Source organism: Hippoglossus hippoglossus, chromosome 2 (assembly GCF_009819705.1).
Source record: "Hippoglossus hippoglossus isolate fHipHip1 chromosome 2, fHipHip1.pri, whole genome shotgun sequence".
NCBI classification, from domain to species: Eukaryota; Metazoa; Chordata; class Actinopteri; order Pleuronectiformes; family Pleuronectidae; genus Hippoglossus; species Hippoglossus hippoglossus.
Genome location: NC_047152.1, coordinates 1,537,736 through 1,559,864, shown reverse-complemented (window position 1 = coordinate 1,559,864; position 22,129 = coordinate 1,537,736). Strand labels below are relative to the sequence as shown.

Here is a 22,129-nt window from a genome sequence, read left to right as displayed (position 1 = left end):
TTTCAAATTAAAAGCCAGACAGAAATGGTAGAGGATACAGAAGTTGTGTAAAAATATTTGTAGAGGAAGCGTCAATTTGCTGGACAGCAACTCAACAATGAAAGTTAAAAAACAAAATGATTTGAATTAACTGGTGCACGGACACAAAACTTAGGAAGCGATAGAGCGGTGAAAAGGACGTAATGACGGTTTTCCTGACTGAGATGAAAAGCTCAACATGGAAGAAGTGTTGTGCAAACAGCATCAACAAGGAGGCATCTTACTAAAATATGATGAAATACTCTCTAAAAAAAGAGGAAGCTTTAGAGAGGTTTCAAAGAAAGGCCCAGTTCTCTATGCTGTAATGAATACAAGATTTACAGCATGTACTAGAAACCTATTTGACCACAAGGAAGGAATTGAGAAATCGACATAAAGCGCAGAAAACAAAGCTCCAGTTGAGTAGAACACGACTTGGCTTTGAGCGGCTAATCCTGAAATCTGAGTCATTTCAACGAGGGGAGAGATATGCCACAAGTCTGACGCCCATCAGGAAACAGCCAATCAGAGTGGGGGATGAGACGTATGTTCTTACCTGTCACCATCTCTATGACGCTCATCTGGCTCTCTGAAGGGGAGAGGATTTTTGGCGGCTTGTCTGTCAATGGGGCTGTGAAGAGAAACACAAAGACAGAAAACACATTAAATTCCACATCTTTGGCCCCTATGGACATGCATGCCTACAATATTTAAAGGGCTGATGAGAGAAAACAGGGATGGGTTACGGTGACTCAGACTTTCAAAGCAGCAGCTGCTTCAATACCAATGCTATTCTTTCCTCGTGGGCTACAAATGAGTGTGTAAGCTATGATATGGCTCTGACAGTGCAAACTGTGACCCGTCAATCGTTCTTGAATCTACAGTGTGTCCTGAGGTAAAAAATCATTCACAGCTGCAGTGGACATGAGAAGGTTAAAAGCGGCTGCAGGAGATTCAGTGTTTCCAGCTGACTGGAACGTGTTCCTTGAAATACCATAAGCGCTTGGAGTAACCTATTAAACAGAGCCTTCTGCACGAGCCATGTGATGCATGTTGTCAAATTGTCAGCCACGAGGCAGCGGCTGCTTTAAAAGTGTACCACGGTCACTTTGGAGCAACATTCATCCCAACTCCCTCGGAAATCCAGCACCAATTAGACAGCTGCCGAGGAACAAAAGACGCGCACTTAGAGGCTCCTCATTATGATGATTCCCTAATTGGTTCTAGTCTTGGAAGTGGTATCAGTATGATTTTCCATCTCCGCACGCTCAGAAATACTCGCAGGCACGAGGCTCGTCTCGGTACAAATGACTCGTTGGTTTGACTGGATCGCAGGCGTCGAGCTGAACCTGCAGAAATTAGGAGCAGCGACAGAGTGAGGGAAGATTTTTAAAGTTTACACTGAACTGATGTAACTCACTGCAGCAGAGAGCATTAGCATACAAGCTGCAAGCTACAAGAGCAGACTTGTTTTTGCGTTCCCTTATTATTTCTGGAGACTGATATCGCCATTTGGCCTCTGTGATCGTGCAACACGTGGGACGTTTCACGATTGTAACCTCAACATCCTTCAAACTTAATGTTCCACTCATGGTTAAATTTGCTATGTGAAGTGAATTAAGAGATTTAGTTGCTATTATTATTTATTATTGCTATTTTATGCGGAATATAATGAATATATTTAGCTTGGTCATTTTACATCATCTCTGGTGGACATGAAGTCTCCCCATCAATATTATCAACATTGGTAAAGACTGCATTAAGATTTTCTTAGGCCTCCAAACAAAAAGGCAAAATTGAAATTGCCAAGAACTCGTCTGCCCATTTTGTACCACTGCTACTGTCTATGGTTCATGTTTGTTTAATCTAAGCAACGATAATCAATCAATTTGTATCGCAAGTGCTTTACAGAAAAAAAACAATAAAAGCAATATCAACCACTCCCCCAACCCCCATCCACGCACAAAGCAAACAATATTAATGGGAAGAAAATTCTTCACTGGGGAAATATGAGGTGTTACATCAGCAATAAAGTAATTAATAATTAAGTAGATAAAGAAATGGCGATACTTAATACAATGTAAGCTGAATATTTATGGAGTGTAAACAGGATCGTTTTTTTTTTTTTATGAAGTGGATATATAGTGCAGGTCCCAGAATTTGGTGCATGTGGTCTACAGGGAGCTGCAGGGCAGGTTGTAAAGTCTGACAGCAGCAGGAAGGAAGGAACCGACCTGTGGTACCTCTCAGAGTCGAGATTTAAAGAGAAAAAAGAAGTAGTTGGGAGGAAACAGGATGGGAATGGTGGTGTAAAAGTCATGTGTTTTGTTGACCATCTATTTACCATCACTGAAGAAATTCTGTAATTCTCTCAAATAAAAGATCGTGCAGTTTGCTCAGGAGAGTGGGCTGATAACAGGGAATTTATGACTATGTGAGCTCATTAATTACTAATTTTTAAAAAAGGAGTGAATTATGCCTTTCCTTGTGCCTGTAAAGAAATCTCATTACCTTAATTACTTTTTTTTCTCAGTAAAATATGCTTAGGTTATTCCATTTCATTATGACAAGAAAAGAATAGGGAGTTTTTTGGGGCGTTCTGATTGCGGTTCGTGAATCTGAAGGAGAGAAAGGAGCTGCGTGTATTTATAGTAACGAGGAGCTCAGCCACAAACTATCACTTATACTGGTTAAGTAAGTTTGGAAGTTTGTTGTTATGTGAAATGGACACTTTCCCATGTCCTTCTCAACTGGTTACCATGCACTACGCAGAGAGGATGCTGCCTTTATAAGCACCCGGGAAATGATTGAAGTCACACAATCGATTGCCGTGATGTTATAACCAGGAAAATGGAAAATGCAACACGGGCTGGAAATAACCTGAACGCTTTACAGCCGCTGCTGCTGCCGGCAACAGTTTCTGAGAAGACCTGAAAGATTTAGTCATGTGCTATTAATACAGCAGTTGCACACAACAGATTTCTGTTTGACAAATCTACTCTGCTCTGCGAATTAATATGTAAGTGAAGAGGAGATAAATTGGGCATGAAAAAGCTCTGAGATAATTATTATAAGAGCAAAGTGTATTTAATGAAGGAGGCTGTTGGATATGGTTGAAAGGTCCAGAAAAAAAGCTTGTAAATAAACCTTGTGTAGAGGATATTTCATCACAGTCTACTTCAAGCCTTTCTAGAATGGTCCCATAGAGAATACATAAATAAAACAAGATATGGGACCTTACCATTTTTTTGTAATTTCTAATGTCACTAGATTGTATAAAATTGTATTTGTCATTTCTCCAGCCTCATTTTAGCCTTAAAGGACAAATTTACATTTTTAAAGCCTTTAAAACATAACCGCATGTTAGCATAAGCTATAGGACAGTCCTTACAGTGAAATCAAATTACAAAGGCCAATATGCACTGGAGGATTAACACAACTTGTTCCAATGTACTCTCTTATTGTTGTCACATCACATTCTTCTATTAACAACTCAAAAATGGTTGATGATAGTGATATTTTTCTCATTAAATACCAGTATAATATTGTGTTTGTCTGGTATGCGTCTCCAAATATTCATAACAAAGCTCCAGTGGGATCTCCATAACCAATTTAGTTGTGTGGGGCAGCGTAAATGGGAGATTCTATTTAAGTCCAGAGGAATAACACACACACAAACACACAAACACACACACAAACACACACACACACACACACACACATCTGCTGAGTTATCACTTGTTTTACCGTCTTCCAGCTCAAGGCTTTTTCTCCTACGTCTTTCGCCTGTTCCCACTTCCTGGATTACATCTGAGCAAACAGGGTGACTCTACTGCTTTTCAATTAAAGGGACATGACATGCTATTCATTGCGGTGACCTCACTTTGCAGTTTAAGCTGAGAAGATGGGATGTTTTTGGGAGTTTGAAAAAAATGTCTCGTGAGGACAGATAGGGAATATAGAAACTCTCTCTCTGAGTCAAATATGAATTTTGAATTGCAGGCTGCAGCGAGCCGGCTGAAGGTGAAATCCCAAACCTGGAAGGTAATCAAAGTTTCTGCTGTATTATTTTTTCTTTAATAAGCTCAGAGAACATGAGGTTGATATTTGGCCACTGCGATGTCATTTTAAAGCCAAAGGTAACAAAGCAGGAGAAGGCTGTTAAATTCGAACAGAAATGCTGCCCTTCATCCAAATCAAGGGCACGCTGCTGAGGTGCCGTTCGTCTGTATAGCATCCCACAATGCTGGGAGGCATGCGAACACACACATTCACACAGACGCACAAATGTGGGATGCATTAGTGAAGCTGGCTGGTCTTCAACTACAAAACCATGATGCTGCGGTGGGTTATTATGAGTGGGAGTGGGCAGGCTTTTCACCAAGGGACTAGGAACACAAGCAGCCTGACCCCCTTCCCTATAAACTAACTGTATAAGCACACACACACACACACACACACACACACACACACACACACACACACACACACACACACACACACACACACACACACACACACACACACACACACACACACACACACACACACACACAGCTTCACACGTGGAACATTGAAAAGCCGGGTGTTGGTATCAGCTCCAGAGAAAATCTTTAAAGTGTCCCTCACAGGCTCTGTGATCTGCTCGTGCTGTGATCACATGATGATGGATGGGGGGATGGAGTAATGAAAGAGGAGAAAAAAAAGACCTCGTTCTCTCCCATTAACTCTCCCATCGCCTTCTCTCCAGCACTATCTGTCTGCTGTGCGCTGTACGTCTGCGTCGCTCTGTCTGTCCCTTTCTGTCGCTTACAGGGGTGAGAGAGAGGGGGAGGGAGGGAGGGTTACGGTCCTCTGTTCACACCTCATTAAAGACCAATACGGCAGACATAGATTAAGAGGAGTGGAGTGTGTGTGTCTGTGTGTGTAATGGTTTGTGAGTGTGACACTGTTCAAGGAAACATGCAACAAGAGTTCGGTGGGGGGAAAATAAATGAAAGCAAACCCTGTTAGTCACAGAGTCGTACAGTAGAACAGCAAGTACCAAACTCAACCTGTAAATGCCTCTGGTTTGGTTTTCCTGTGCTGGTCCCCACTGACCCACATGAAACCTAACTTGTTTGGGGGTCTGAAGCCTGAGGGCAGCTGCCCAGTTGGTAAGCCAACCTTGACAAGGCCTAGAACAACTTTTGTTTAACCTTCTACCTCCCATTTTTCTGCCTCCAGGCCAGAGGCGCTATTTTGTATGTACTTCCAAATACTGCTCGAAGTATAAAAAGGTAACATGTTAAATTATTGTTAAATACTTAAATATAACATCCTAGCACAGGTTGTGCAGGCGTTTTCTTTTAAACCAACCTATTGGACAAAATAAAGATTCAAATTGATGTTGTGTTGCGTGATGACAATTCAGACTTGTCAATACATTGCTCTCCAAAGTCATTAGCAATCATTGTCTAGGTAAACAAACGCAACATTTTGTGACAGCCCATCCAGCAGATGTGGATATATTTTCAGTCTAGACAAGTGGTGGAACTAGCAACAGATCAATACCCCGTCATTCACGGGTCCAACTCACAGCAGAGTACATGGGTGATATCTTAAAAATATGAAATCTCCCTGCATTCAGAGCAACAACTGTCCAACAAGATGATGAATCCCTGACGATTGTTGAATTGTTTTTAATGCAAGTGATACCACTCCAACATGGTTAATTCCACTGAAGCTGAGAAAGAATGTTGTGAAATGCTGTTCTGCTTTTTTATCTATTGCCCAAAAGGTATTTGAGCAGCTGAGAGATGAGGAATTATCCATTACACAACAAAACCTAAATAAGGAACTGGAAAATAAAAGTGCGCTTAAAAGACGAGGCGAGATTTGAAGACCTCATTGTGTTGTGAGCGAGAACGTCCTCAAGCTGGACTGAAGCCGGAGGGAGCTCCTCAGCGCGAGGACGGAGAGGAAATTTGTCAGCAGCTGTCAGGGACTGTTAAAGTTTGGAGAAAGAAACAGGCCTCGTCCTCTGGGCAGGGGATAAATGGATCAGGTTCCCAGGTAACCAGCCAAGAGAAATCTTTCATTTGATCAAATCTGTTGGTAAATAATATAAGAAATCCTGATAAGCAAAAAAAATGACATTAAATTACTATGACTAAACACTCACAATCAGAGGATAATACTCAAGTTAACTACAGGAATAAAAAACTAGTAGTCACCCAAAGTTACTGCACTCGGTACATATTGTGCTGTTTTTCGAAGGTATACAGACCCAGTCATCAAGTACTTACAGGGTTTTATTGTGCACTTTTCTTATTCATGGCGGAGTTAAACAGGTCAATAGCCTGGAAAAATGGCATTGTAAATTGTTAATGTGACCTCGGCTGAAGGAAACGGGCTTTCATTACCACACAATAGAATGTGTACATTTCCCTCAGCAGACAGACCTCACCAACAGCACGGAATGCACAAAATGTGCAGACCAGTCAGATTATACACAACAAGCTCAGTGTTCAACAATGATGCTGCTGGTGCCTGTGATGGTGCTGTGTGGGAGGAACTGTATATTTTATACTTCCGGCAAAATAACTGTTATTTCAGCGGAGGGAGGACCGTGACGCTGTTGCCCTGAAAACTCTGCCCGAGGAAAGCTGGGGTGAGATGGAGCCGGAGCTGGGGTGACTGCTGATGATGAAGTTGACCACTAAATAAGATATTTGACTAAAAATAAAACATAAGAGACCTGGATTTAAATTTCTTCATAAACTGTTATTTACCCATTTCAGGTTTCTATAGATAAAATCCCATACAGGTGGGATGACCGTCAGCCGGTCCTCGGCGTGCGTGATGCAATCGTCATGACGACAACAATCATGGAACTCAGAATGTAGTAGCTCAACAACTGCGACACAACAGAACCACAACGCAGTCCGGCAACGCATGACATCACCCTAGAGCAGAGTGAATACGTGGGAATCCTGCAGAAATTGTACACGACTTTGCTTTTTAGCCCATTTGTCATTGAATCAAAGTATCCGGCTGGGAATTCATCTCTGTCTTGATAAAAGCACATTTGATTTGAACTGCCGCATTGATCTTGTAGAGCGGCCAAGTGGTGAATTCATAAATTAAATGCAGCAGATTTTCTCAAATCTCTTGTTCTATAACTGATTCACAGGGATGTTTTTGAAGTTTCTTGAGAGATTACATTCGAGACATTGACAATACTGCTCCTGCCCCGGGGCTCGTAATAATATTACTCTGATGACCTCTCTGCAGTGGACGCACTCATACAGTACATAACAAATGCTGGAGGATTTGTTGTTGCCTGCCATTCCTCCTCACCCTCAAATCTTCCAGTCCTTCTCCTGCCAAAATGTTCTGTTGGCTGGAGGTCTTTAGACTGCGCAGGTTATTAGAGTAAATTGAATTTACTGTCATGTACCTGGAGCCACCCTGTGATGATGAGTGCTTTGTGGCATGGCGGGTTATACCACTGGAAGTATCCACTTACTCAGGCCACAGATGTGGTCTGCAGCATCATGGGTAAGCTGTAGGCTTTTATGGGCCCAAAGTGGCACTCGAAAAAAAGTCTCTTAACATTGTAACATTCCCACCATAGGACTGTAACCAATGCAGGATGAATACACATAGTTTTCATTTCCACTGTACATACAGTCGTCCTCAATTTTGGTGAAGCCTTTCCCAGTGTGGCCTCATTTTCTTGTTCTTAGCTGGCAAACCTAGATCCTCTCACCACAGCCTCTGCACACCACTGGGATTTCATTAACACAACTACCTTGATGTCTGGCAAATGGTCTCTGACCTCGCTCACCTATAGAATTACTGGGAACCCCCCCCCCCCCCCCCTCTGTACACTCTAGTGACTGAAAACACTAGACACTCTTTTGCACCAACAATCACAAATCACACCACATAGATGAAACTCCGTGTTCTTGTTAAAATTGATATTTTCGAGGTGCTACTTGTTAAAAACAAGCCACGTGCACTGGGAGTCTTCCCAAGCTAAAACGTTGAACTTTAAAAGCTCTGAAAACGTATTATTGGAGAAGAATGAACCCTAAAGAAATGACACAGCAACACTCTCTAAGGATACTTGTTGGAAAATACCAATATAGGAACCCTGCAGGAAGAGAATATAATAAGGGTATATTTCCTTATTGACGAAGGTGTTGTTTTAGAAGATCCATCAAAACAATTGAATATGAGAGCGCTCACAGGAAGGGACAATACATTCAGTGGAAATCACATAAATCATATAACAGCGCTGGGAATAGCTGCAGCGACTTCACTCTCCAGTGAACGACACAATACATGATTAGCCACAGTGGTCATATATGGTACATATGAGATTTCGGCTGTAATGAGATTTTAAGCAGGAGCCACTGTAAACAATTGCACCGCGGAAGAAACAACGCGATCAACACGTGGATCATGTGCGACTAAACATGCGGGGCTCGGAAAGAGTGGCTTGTTCATTAGGGAGGCCTGTACTCATTACTCACCTTCTCTGCGGCGGGAGCCAAACGCCTCAGAAACGTGTTGTTCGATTGAGGAGGGTGGGAGGAGGCGGGAGAGGAGGGAGGGAGGGAGGGAGGGAGGGAGGGAGGGTGATCCGTTTCAAGCACAAGCTAAAATATCCCAGAGGGCAGGAGTTGAGGATGATGATTCAGAGCAGAAGGAGATGGTGGTGGAGGAGAAGGGGTGTTTGGACAAATACTTTATGACAGTACTCAAGTAGATTTTTCAGGTATTTGTACTTCACAAATATCTGTTCTTTCAACTCCTTACATTTTTACAATTTTTATTTTGCATCATCGAGCGCCGCCTTCCCAGCATCTAGACAGATTTCTACCTAAATGGACAGTAACACAGAAAAGACGATTCCTAGTTCTGTATCTGTCTGTAAAGCACAACATAACACTGCGTAAAAGGACGTATCAAAAGGGGAAGGCTGAGCTGTTCTGTGTTAAGCTATAAACTCTAGATAGTTGTTATCTCTGAATGAACTTTATTTCCCGTTGTGCTGGTACCTTGTGGTGGTGGGGAGGCTTTAGCCCCTGGCAGCTCTAACCAAACAGGACAGGTCAGTGGGGGAGAGGAAATACACAAATCAGCACCTGGTTCTCCACCCAGGTGCCCCGTAAAACTACAGTGCAGTTATAGAAACAATGACAAATGCAACTGCCACGTGTTGTCCTTTACAGACATCAATGGTGAAAAGGTGTTTTTTGTATCTTTTTTTAAATGAGGCGTAAATGCCAGCCTGTGAGTTGTGGAACTGCACGGAGGCTGTTATCAAAATTTTTGGATCATTAAGATTGTTTCGATGAAATCCGGCATTTCCAGATGAAAAGGTTTGGTCCTGATGGAAGTTAAAGTGCGGCAGACCAAAGACAGACATTTACATCACTCAGGAAAATTTATTTTTATCTCAGAGTGACGAAGTGGAAAAACATGCTGCCATCTAACTATCCTTTTTTCCTGATTGCACCTTTAAAGAGCTTAATAGCTCATGTTTAGAAGCATTTCTAAGATGAATTCGGGAGAAAGGTGTCCGAGGAGTATTAAACTGTTAACATGCAGAGTGCTCTGCCGACTAAACGTGTTAGCATTCTGCAAAGACTTCTTTTCCTCTGCAGGGGAAATCTAGGCCATTCCTGCAGCATGAAAACCCACTGAATTAACAAAAGACAGAATGTGACAGAAAGTGGACAGATAAGCCCTGTTGACAGATTATAATATTCAAGGAAAATAAAGAAATCAGATCTCTAAAATTTCCATTGAGCATGAATATTGTTGAGGAGGAGTTGAAGAAATGAAAAAAATGTACTATTGATTTAAAAACCTTCTTTCATATACTGTGTTCTGAGCGTGCAAGCTTGCTGTTTGTCTTAGCTTTAAATCTAACGACTCGACAGGCAATACCTCTGTAATTTAAAGGTGAATTAATCTTGAGTACTCACTGGCTGTCATAAATTCTCCCATTTTTACCCCAGTCTGCTTTCCAGTTCATATATTCAGAGCAATCAATAGGGGTATAACTATGTATATATCGAAGTGGGAATCAGCTTGGCAGGTTGCCTTTGGCAACGCTACACTTCCTGCTTTGGCAACGTTAGTCTCCAAAATGGATGTCTCCAGTTCTATATAAGGACTTACTGGGAGTGTTTGAGAAAAAGGCTGTTTGCTTTAAAGGTATTCACGATAAATTTGAATTAAAAGAAAAAGGTTTGGAATGGCAACGCCTGCCTGGAAGGAGAGAAGAAACAGTGAGTTCTGCTTTCTTAAAAACTGGAAATGAAGTGAGAGAAAGTTGCAATTAGGCAGATGTGTAAACCGAGGCTGTGTGCTGTGATTAATCATGATTGCTTTAATTACACTTTGTTTTTTTCCATAATGAGGACTAAAAAGAGACAAACAGCGGAGGGAAATATAGAAAATGAAGGATCTTATGCCAAATGACAATCTGCAGCCACACAGTAACTATATTGAGATTTCAGCGCTGTGGATATTAAAAATGCCAATTCTCTCCCTGCGGCAAATAAGTTCTCTCTCATTGCAGCTCCTGCAGCACAGTGAATTATTTCTCTGCTCCGTCTGTAAAAACTTGTCTTTTAACTCCATTATTTCCCTATTTTCCATAAGCAAAGCCATGTCTGATACAATCTTTTAATTAAGATTTTACAAGTTGCTTCCTCCAGCTCAAAAATGATTTCTTTTAGTGTTGCTGTGCGCTTCGCACAGGGACAAATTAGAATATCTTTGTTTAGCTTGGCAGCTCACTCATCTTGCAGATCTCAGCGTCACTGCGGACCACTTCTTTGTTTGTTCTTTGCTGCAGAAAGTTCATGTTACTTAGACGATGTACAGAGGATCCCCGTAACCCAGAGGTTCTTAAAGGCATTGTGCTTCAGGAAGGTTTTTAGTGTAGTCGTACATTCAAACCAATATAAAACAATTCAAAAATGGAAATGTTTAACTGGTCACCATCTTTAATTTCTTCTGTTCATTAAAAGCAGCGGTGATGGGAGGAAGTGGAGAGGCGTCGTCCATCTTTATGCACAGTCTACGGTTAAAGCCTTCAGATGCAGTTTCTCTAAATCAGAAACCTTGGTAAATATTTAAATGACTGGAACATTTTACAACTGCTCATTTGAAATGAATGTTTATTCTTATTTTCCTTTGACCATCATTTTTATTATTGTAACGGTCATACTAACATTGCACCGGACAAAACTTGTAGTGAGCAGGGATCCGCATGACGTCGCTGCATTGAAATCCAATCAGGCAGGTGTCTCGGTTCATGTTACTTACGCTTAGTGGCAAAAGAATTGCTTTCATTAAGGAGAAATTAGGCCTGGGGAGGTATTGTCCCACACTGTCAAACCCTAGTGACCCTGCACCAGATTCACAGTATGACAGGTAATTGGCTTGTCATCATTAATAAAGGAGGAACATGTTGCCCAAAGAGAAAGGACCTGAGCTGCGAGTTGGTCTCAGCCTTCAACAAAACCAATTATTTTTGAAACATTTACAGGAAACTGTGCAATCCAAGAAGCAAACCAGATTCCAGTTGTTTTCAACCCTTACAAATTTAAGCCTTTCATGGTCCAACAGTCCTCTCAGCATAGTTTACACGTCGGTTGCAGCTATGTAGCCAACCCTTGTATGTAAGTGGCTGTATGAAATCTATACTGTACTTCAGGGCATGTTGAGCATGATAGTGATGCAGTAGCCACAAGATGCACGTAAGGATTATTGCATAACAGGCGTATCTGTAATAAAACAGGATGGCGACATGAATAAATATGGTTCTCTCTCAATGCTGCTTTTAAAAAAAAAAAACAGGGTTAATCAAATATTGGCGTTTGACTTTAACACATGTGAGGATTGATTGGTGGTGTCTGAAATGTAAATATATATATACTTTTTTTTTTTTATATAAATATGCTTTGGCATGTGCATCTGCATTATTCATCACAGCCGCCTCCAAACACACCTCTGGAAAACTTGATTAAACCACTGGGCTGAAGCACATCCATAAACAGGTGACTGGCACAGAGTGACCCTCATTGTTCAGTTTTCAAATAAGAAGCTGATAACTGTGTCGCTTAATAATAATTCTAACATCCTTGTGAAATATGACTTATAAAGATGACAGGTTTATTTCGATCTATGCAGTGGACACACACTCCTATTCCCTCTCTCCCGTTCAAACACACACATCTGAACCCCCCCGTACAGTCCTCTGGCTGACGACCAACAAATGAACTCTGGCTGACATTGTCTTGCATCATCATTGCAAGTTTTTCGAAATGACACTGTTACCCCCGCTAGCACGCGATTTTGATCGAGTGACATCACAATCACGGTAACCCTGAGCACGGCGAGTTTCGATTTTCAACAGACATCTCTATGAGTAGATTAGATTAGATTAGATTAGATTCAACTTTATTGTCATTGCACAGAGTACAAGTACTGAGACAACGAAATGCAGTTTAGCATCTAACCAGAAGTGCAAAAAAAAGCAGTAAAAGTGCAGAGTATGTGCATATGTAAACTGGAATATGTAAATAAATAAGATATGTACAGTAAGAAATAGATATGGAATATGAACAGTATTGATACAAGACTAGCAGCAATTGAAGTAGGTAGTGTAGATATGATAAGTGTATATAAAGTGCAGGTGTAAGTATAAGTGGTGGTAGTAAGTGAGATCAAAATGAGAAATGAAGTGAATGAGGTAGTAGTAATATTATATACAGAGTAAGTTCAAAGGTATGGTATGATATAATTACGATGAATACACTATGTGCAAGATAAGTATATAAATAGATATAAATATGAATACACTATAGGTGGGATAATACAGTAGTAAAAAAATAACAGTCTAGTGCAAATGTCCAGTGGCTGGAGGAGGGTGTGTGGCAGTCCAAGCCAGGGTGGAGGGGGGAAGTACAGTCACTGGAGGAGGTGTGTGTGTGTGTGTGTGTGTGTGTGTGTGTGTGTGTGTGTGTGTGTGTGTGTGTGTGTGTGTGGGGGGGGGGGGGGGGGGGGGGGGGGGGGGGTGTATCACCGTGGTGCAGAGTACACTTGGTTCCCAGTCACCAAGATATGATTCAGACTGGGTGGGAAAAAAACATCGGCCTCGGTAAACTCATGCTGTAGCGTTGGGATAGATCCAGGCTGGAAAAGTGTGAATAAATGATTACTTGCACGGTGTATTTCGAGCACAGCTGCTTGTTATTCGTGACATATAGCTCTGCAGCCGGTGTTAGCGTTCTCTCTTGAGTATTCAGGTTGGCTATTTTTTTTTCCAATTGGGTCTAATTACCCTTGGATCTGTTTCAAGCCAGGTTGGACTGTCCTTAGGTCCCCTTTTTAGACATGCTCTACCATTGGTCTGTTTCCAACCAATCAGATGTGTCACTCATCCCTTGAGTGTTGCGGGGGGGGGGGAACTGGAGCCTTTTCCACAGACATCGGACGAGATTTCTTCAGTTAATCTAAAGCAATTCTGCATGTGTTTGTTTATGTCCATGCAGACATAGAGAGAACATGCATCGAGTTAAAGGAAAAAAATGCAACCGCAGATACTCTACTGTCAAAGGTGTTTGTTTTTTTTATGTAGTGGGGTTTGAAAAGTCTGCAGCATTTTGTTCTGTACGGCTGAAACAAATGTGTACAATTAATGTCTTTGTGGATCTGTGAATGAAGGGTGGTGGGAGCAGTTGCAGGTTCAGGCTTGAACATCTCCAACAATAGGCATTGAACATTCACTTACATGAAGCCTTTAGTTTTCTCCTGTATCCACTGTGGTACTGAGGCTGCAGAGAGAATAGGAAACTAGTATTTCTGCAGTGGTGTGATTGTTGTGTGAAATGCGGGCTGGATAAAGACGCCTTTGCGCTTTCGACTCCAACCGACACAAACCCTGACATTAAAATACTTTAGTGCACGAGGAAACAAACAGCTTTTGCTGCACTAGAAAAAGATCTGGTTGTATGAAACTGTTTCATCTCCATTTCCACAAAATACAAACCCACTCATCTGACAGTACAAGCTCTTCTCCTGCTAAGATAAGAAATACTTTGATGTCCCTATAGGGAAACAAAAAAAAAACATGTGGATTCCATACACATAAGCATACACACCTAGCATCATACATATCTCTTTCTGTATTACTAAAAATGCATTGTGGGATTCTGTGAGTGCAAAGAGCTGTGTGCGATCGAATGTGACTTGAATAATGCAAGCGTGCAACACGTGCATTACAAATGCAGCCTTTACTCCAGATCTATCAAACATCCCCTTCACCTCCAGCCCACTTGCTTCTCTCCACCTCCTGCCAGTGCTCCTCGTGTGAGTCAGTAACCTCCCGTGCCCACAAACCCACAACATCCACTCCTCAAAAACACACACACACACACACGCACACACATACACACAGGAAAAACAGGAAGGAAAAGAAAACTGCGAGGCTTCTGAGCAATCTGTGTATTAACAGCCCTGGTCTCCCATTCAGTGACCGAATAAACCGGCCAGCCCCCTGTGAAAAAAACATGTCTATTTGACTTGAACTCTATTCCCGCCTTCTCAGCGTGTTGCCAGCGGCCTGTTTAATTCCTGATTGGTGCCATTTCTGCACAGTGCCCCCTCCTATCGCCAAGCTGTGAATCCAGTTTGTGCACCGTGCCTCCCATTCCCCTTTCCTTCTCCCTTTCTCGCACTGCCTCCCCCCCCTCTTCCTTCCTCTCAACCCCCTGTGCCACTGGCCTCGCAAATCTCCGGAGGCCGGCAGTGCCAAGCGTTCCAGCTGTTTAAACAGGTCAGTGGTTAGTGGCCGGTGCCAGCAGGGGTAGCTTTGCCATTGTGGTGCCCTACATCACTGGTTTGTGCTAACACCCCCTGAATCGGTTGTCCCATTGGGAACTGTACTGTACTGGTGGATTTACAGCGGGGTCTAAAAGCCTGAGCCTGACATCGAACCCCACTGTACATACACTGTACTCCCTCAACCTCGTCCTTTGTTTCTGACTTTGATATTGTTGCAAAGAAAAAAGCTTTTTAATGCTCGGTGAAAAGATCAGAGCTGTGTCACAAAGGCATTAAAACACACTTAATTTAAGCTGGCAATGTAAAATCACTGAGTGTGCAGAACGGTAGAGCAGCCGGCTCCTTCCATAAACAAGGATGATCCTGGGGAGATGTGCTATACATAGACGATGGGAAGAGGGAGAGACATTCATGCAAGATTTAAGCCTCTGGAAAGTGAGACACGGCTCCTGCAAAATGAGAGGGTAACTCATTACAAGGCAGCCTTTTCCCTGATATCTTTTATTCACAATTCTACATTGTCATTCCAGCAAGATGTGCAGTCAGACCAGTGCATGACTGGGAAATATCTGCACTTTTGTTCCATTTAGTTCTCAAGATTAGAAGAAAAAATCATTAAGGATGGAAAGACATTTGACAAAAACCTCCCGCGCACCGTCCTCCTCACTTGGAAACACGGTCTGAAATGTTTCTCTGAATAAGATCCTTGTCGAGCTGTGATAATCTGACGCAGCATTTCATGCGAAAAATGAAGGACGCAGAGTTTTTTTCTTTTTTTCTCCCTTCCTTTAAATTTCCAATTAAAAAAAACGATTTGTTTGATAGCTCCGCAGTACTTACAGACTTCACAATATCAGACAGTAAAATGTGAAATGGCTGCTTCAAGTCATAAAGGTCAAAGTCAAAGTCACATTTTATGTTTGGATTACAGAGCCGTGGTGGAGAACAGTAGTACAGAGGATTTAAAAAGCAGCAGAGGAGATGATGTACTACAGAAATTGTTCTAATATATACATACATAGTATGTAGTTGTCAGAGCAGGCTGATTTTAGAAACAAGACTAATAATGCCACAAAGTAGAATGCAAGTAAAAGCATACATATCTGGGGGATTATCCATACGTATCAGCAGAATGGTAATCATATGAATATTATTTTAAATATTTCCCTGTCTATATTTGGCCTCTTAAGATGAAAGCATACCAGCACATGCAAGCAGGTTGCCCAGGAGATTTATACAGCAACCCCTGCAGGGTAATTAGTACAGAGCATTTACGTTAGGGGGACAAGAAAATACATGTTTTACTCATAATAATAATATCTGCTCTTGTTTTTGTGACATTTCTTTTATATAAAGACTTTTCCCAGAGAGAAAATCTCAAAAGATATTTTCTCATTGTAAGATCATCATAGATTTCACCCTTTTTCCTTGATTTATTTGTTTGGTTTCCATCTTATTTTTTTAATCTAAAGAATATTTCCCTGTACCCCACTTATCTAGTAATAAATATCAGGGTTTATAATCTGTAGTCATATATTGTGTTTATATCTGTTTATATATTTTCTTTATTATATAAAATGTTCCTCTTCTGTAATTTTGTGTTACTTTTTATGTTGTAACATTTGACACACAAGGTATAATTGTGATGAATGAATAAACCAATGCATATGCAACAGAAAGCTACGGCTGGAAAAGCACTTAAGAGAAAATAAAACACCACAGTGAAACTAACAAAACCTGCCTGAACTTATTTAACACAGACATTAAAGCTGCTTATAGCTCTTATGGAAAACAGGTTAGCAAATAATTGGCTTTTTAAACATCCAGCAGTGACTGAGCAACATCACGATTCAGTGGGAGCATTGTTTGTGTTCACCTGATGCATGTCAACACCTTTAGTTGCTTTTCTTTTAGCTTCGGTTTGTTCTCCAATGTGCACAGATACAGAACATTCATATGAGACGATTCCATTGTTAATATGGAAAAGAAATAATCGTGGATTTGAAAAACTAGCGCTGGAAAACCATCTATTGTATAATTTGAGCATGAAAGGTTAGGGACGTGACGGTGGCTCATTCCAGTTTGTCAGCTGTCGTCATGTCCAATGTGTCCATTGTGTACATGTGAATCATGTGTGTGCAACGTGAGTGCATGCAACACACACAGCAACACAAGTCGGCAGAGGAATCAAAGTCTGATGTCACGGAGGGGGGGCACTTAGTGCTAATGACGGGTCTGCCCCTGTATGTATTGTAAGAGATAGTTCATTGAAATTACAATCTAATTAAGACATGCTCCAGATCTGTCATAGGGAGGACTGAGATGTATTAAATCTAGTTCTGTGAGCCCCATGTGAGCTGAATATGAACTAAGCATACTCACTCACTCTCTCTCTCTCTCTCTCTCTCTCTCTCTCTCTCTCTCTCTCTCTCTCTCTCTCTCTCTCTCTCTCTCTCTCACACACACTTGGCTCCGCTCATGCTCACTTTCATATCTCTGCATGTGGCAAACACATTTCGCCTACAGACGCAGCTGACCAGTCACCCCCCCCCCTTGAGGATCTGAGCCACTCGCCCACAGACTCTCCACATCAAAGTTAATTTCCGGACTCGTCCAGATGATAGAGCAGTGTGTGGAGTGGGGTCTTGGCTCCGCTGACTTGTGCGATGAGGCGTACTACTGCGCACAGTGCAGGGCGACATCGACACGAGCAATCAGCACAGCGGAGGGGTGTGCGTGTTTGTGATTATGCTCTGAGACCCGACCTGATGCCTTCGTCGGCGCTGAACATGGCGGCCTCTCTCCTTCCAGCCACAGCACAGGATCAGTTTTCACTGTTACGATCAATACGTCACCCTCGGATTTGCTCCAGCCCACATATGTGGTAACGACAACGCGTGGTAGGCGGTGACGGCTCTATCAGCACAGGGGCGAGATTTTAATTGGCTGCTTTCGCTGTCGGGGAGTGCGCAGACCTTTTGATTTGGCCGGACACGGTGAGTTTTAATTGGCATGGATAGAAAACATGAGGGAAACACATTAGTGCTCAAGTGCTCAGGCATGAGCCACAGTAATTTATTACATAGACCATCCAATCTGAAACGCTACCAGGCTCAAAATGTCATTAAACTTTAATATAAATGAGGAACTGATGGTGTCATGAGCCACTTAAGTAGCCATCACTAAGTCCTGTATGTCTTCGGCTTATGACATAAATCTCTCTGTTTAATATACAGCAACTAAACAGAGTGAGAAGAGGAGAAACCAGAATGACGCCCATCAGTCCCCTGATGAAACCACGTTTAAATTCACTACATTCTGATTTTTATTTCGTTCTGCAACAAACCGCATATGGGCAGAAGCAGGACGTGATGTCATAATTCATCAAGAGATTATTTTTTAGTATTTTTGTATCAGTATCGCTTTGACACACCCACTTGCTCACGGTAAATTCTGCGGGGATCTCTTGTTGTTCTCTCATAGGCTCATTCAGACATTATCCAGAGCTTACGAGGGGATTGGCCAGAAGAAAGTCTGCAGAGAGTCCGGAGGCTCTCACACGGACATTAGCGTTCTCCCATTAAAACCCTCCAGAGAATCTCTGGTCTGAAACCAGCAACTTTTCTATCAACATAAATCACTCCCTGGGAAATTGGTAGAATGTCAAAGATCGGGTTATTCCTCGGGTCATGCCACACACCGAACTCCACCTCCACTAAATTTCATGGAATTCGGTTGAGTAGGTTTTGTATAATCCTGCTATTGAAATATCAACCTCAGGAGAAAAGATAATCTCCTTGGCGGTTGTAACCAACAAAACCAACATGTTGACAGGAAATAACCTCACACATCACTGAAGAAACGGCAGCAATGAGCTCCATCCTTTTTTGTCTCAAATACTGTATTTCTTTCCAAATCAAGATGGAGAAAAAGAACAAAAACCCAGATGCACAGAGAGATGCTGGAGCGTTTCCCTCTGTCGCAGCCCCCACGTTGCAACCGTTACCTCAGCGAGACCAATAAACAACAGATCCCATCTCCCGCTGAAAGTCTCCGTCTGCCCTGCTTGACACGTTGCTCCTGGGATGAATGGGATGATGCAGTGTACGGCTTGTGTGTACTACACTGAACCTTCATAGAGCTGACACCTAAATGTCCGGCGAACAGCATGAATCATTCTTTAATCATATTTTTGCGGCTCACTTCCACCAACACGACCACTTCTGGGGTGATGACTCTTGAGCTGGAAGGGAAATGGCTCTGAACCCTCACCCCCATCACGCATCCGGCCCCATATTTTTTTCCTCCTCAATCTCAATTTCCTCAAACTCGCCATGTTTATATCTTTTTTTTTTTTTTTTTTTCTTGAGAAACCTTGTGCCATCTCATAAATAAATAAAAAGCCTTGCAATGCTGCAAATACGCCCCGAGTCACTGTTCTGCCCCCGCCCTCCTCCATTTAAACTTCACCATAAGCCCGCTTTAGTGCCATTAAAATAACTTGTCATGACAGTGTAGCCTGGGAGCGGTGCAATCAATTTCCATTACATCAAGGCCCAACTGGGCATCGCCACTGAACTAAGCGCTGGTAAGCAATCTCCCTGACCGAGGGTGGTTTGTGTGTTGCCGTGTGTGTGTGTGTGTGTGTGTGTGTGTGTGTGTGTGTGCAGCATTATGGGTGTGTGTGAAAGAGCTGTACTTTCCCATAGCAATAGAACTGACAATATTAATATCCCTTTATTTAAATTCTGTATTCATTGAGACCATTTCAATCGAATTACAAATAAAGAAACAAGCTTCATTTTCCTGCACGTGCACCGTGTTGAAAATTATCGCCAGCAGAACAATTCAGACTCGTCTCGGTGCAGTGAATCTCTCCCCGAAGTGATTTAGAATGCACCTTTTGTAAAAAGCCCAATCTGCAACTAATTAACACCGGAAAGTAATTTATGCCGGAAAATTGATTTTTGCTCACTATAAATTATGCAAGAGTCCCGTCCGCCGTCCCTTCCCACCGTCTTATCTCTCCGGCGGAATCGGCAGATTGACACGTGGCTGAAGTGTCCTTGATGGGGCGTTTCTGCAAACTGTCAGAGATAGGGGCTGCAGATGTACCGCGTGTGCCTGTGGCCTTGAGGGGAGCCATGAATCTTAAGTCAGTAAAACTCAAGTGTCAGTGCTTAAAGTCAGTTAAACCACTATTGGATTTTTTTCTAAATTACAGATATTTAAGTGTAAAAGATGTGTTTTTTTTCTAGAAATTCTTAATGTTGATTCTGCACATCTCTCGCTCAGATCTCTTGCTCTGCACCGGCGCGGTGTGGAATTGCATTAGCACTAGTTTAGCGCTGATTTTCGCATCTCGAAAAGCCGAGGCACTAAGTGAGCGCTAATTAGCAGAGCGACATTAATTATGTAACACGTCATCTTAATTAGCAATCCCAGATGTACGGTGTGTCAGAAGAGCATTTGTAAGCACAGTTTGCTAATTGATAGATACAGTCTCTGGCAGGATTGTGTGACAGCGGCCGACCTGTGGAAGGCGGCGTGCGGTTCGGTAAACCGAAATGAGCGGGAATATGAGTGAACTTCTGTAAGTGAATTATTTCAAATAGGGGAGAAGTTGAGAGACTTTTTCCGATGGTTTTTTACTTTGGTTGCAGGATTTAAAATGAATATACTCTGCAGTTAAGTTAGAGAACGCAATATTCGCCAAAAGCATCATTATAGCTGTCAATTCATGAGGTATATATCAAATAGCTTCCCACTGTTAGTAATTAAGGCCTCTAAGCTTTTGATCCCGCGTTCATGAGGGGGGATGATTGTCAGGGATTCAGTCTTCTTCCTTAAAAAAGAGCCCAATCAATGTGCTGCAGCAGCAACTCCGGCACCGCACCGCCTGACCTTTTTTTGCATTTTTGCACCATCTGTTCAAACCGGCAACACATCTGGTGCTTGGTTTCACCTGCTCCACCAAGGCCTCGTCTCCCAGGCAAAGTGGTTTCTGTAAATACTCACTCAAAAACAGTTCTCGGCTCGGATTTCCCGAAAAACGGGCTGGTTTAGTCACACATTCATAAAAGAGCAGCACAAACGATAAGTTAAGGGTACACGGACGACTGAGGCTAACCGAGTGCACCTACCATTTTACTTGCCTATTAAAGTGGCTCATGGGCACTACATGCAAAAGAGTGTGCACAGGTGGAGTACAGGGTAAACGTCTGTGCTTATCACACATGATGGTGGATTGTGCCGTTGCTGCTCCACTTGCCAACTAGGTGCCCGAGTAACACAGAAGCAAATGTGATGAGGGAGCTGAATAAATTTGTTTCACCTTTTTTACGACACAGCCTTCATCAATAATTCACGTTCCATGTAAAAAAATTGCATATGATGTAAAAGCTCTAATAGATGGAACAGGCCATATTAGTCCAGTGGGTCATATTTCTCTATGTCCAGTGAGTAACTTCACAACTCTCTGTATTAGTTTACAGTTGCTGAGCCTGTGGCACATTCTGAGAGAAGTTGTTTTTTATGTGTTATGTGCACATTATTACTCTGATGCAGTAAGTTATGGACGAATACAAAACAACTGACACATGTTTGGCCTTGGAATTGAGGAGGGAAAAATAACATACATATAATAACATGCATATGTCCATGAGAATAGGTCAAGTAACGAGACCTTGTCAAATTCAGGAATTGTGACTGTGTTTCTTCATTTGAGAAATGAATTACAACGTATTTTCCGTTCAAGCTTTTATAATCTGTCGTCAAATAAATGTTCATGCACAGAAACCTTGAACACAGAGTCCGATGCACTTCTTAACTCGATTCATTCTGAGAATTTCCCAGTGAAATGGTCTGTAAATTCCACATCACTGCTCTACACATTGTTTAAGATACCGAGCTTTGTGCAGTAAGACGAGGTGTTTTCACTCAAACAACCATTCTGGATGATGACGCTCTGAGTGCTCAAGCAACTCTCAGGAATGTCTTTGTCAGATGTGGAAAAAAGCAGCGAATCCAACGATTCTGAAAACGTTAATGTTGGACGAACGTTTCAATGTCGGAATGTAAACGTGAATATAAAACTTTCATCATTATTAAACGTATACAAACTTAATGTGCAAAGAAATATGTGGCGGTACGGATTGCCAGTATAATTTATGGGCATGATGGGTCACACTGCTTCTGAAGATTGCAACAATGATGCTACCTTCCTCAAAACTGTGAATGAAAATAATGTGGTCCA

General features: G+C 42.1%; 1 protein-coding gene across 3 annotated transcripts in view; it reads right to left on the bottom strand.

The window, feature by feature from the left end:
* LOC117772600 (interleukin-1 receptor accessory protein-like 1) overlaps positions 1-22,129 on the bottom strand; it is a 258,307-nt gene that overhangs the window by 84,042 nt on the left and 152,136 nt on the right. For all 3 annotated transcript variants that reach the window (XM_034603869.1, XM_034603861.1, XM_034603876.1), the window contains one exon: positions 575-649. In XM_034603869.1, coding sequence (XP_034459760.1) covers positions 575-649 — 75 coding nt within the window. The remainder of the gene's footprint in view (positions 1-574; positions 650-22,129) is intronic.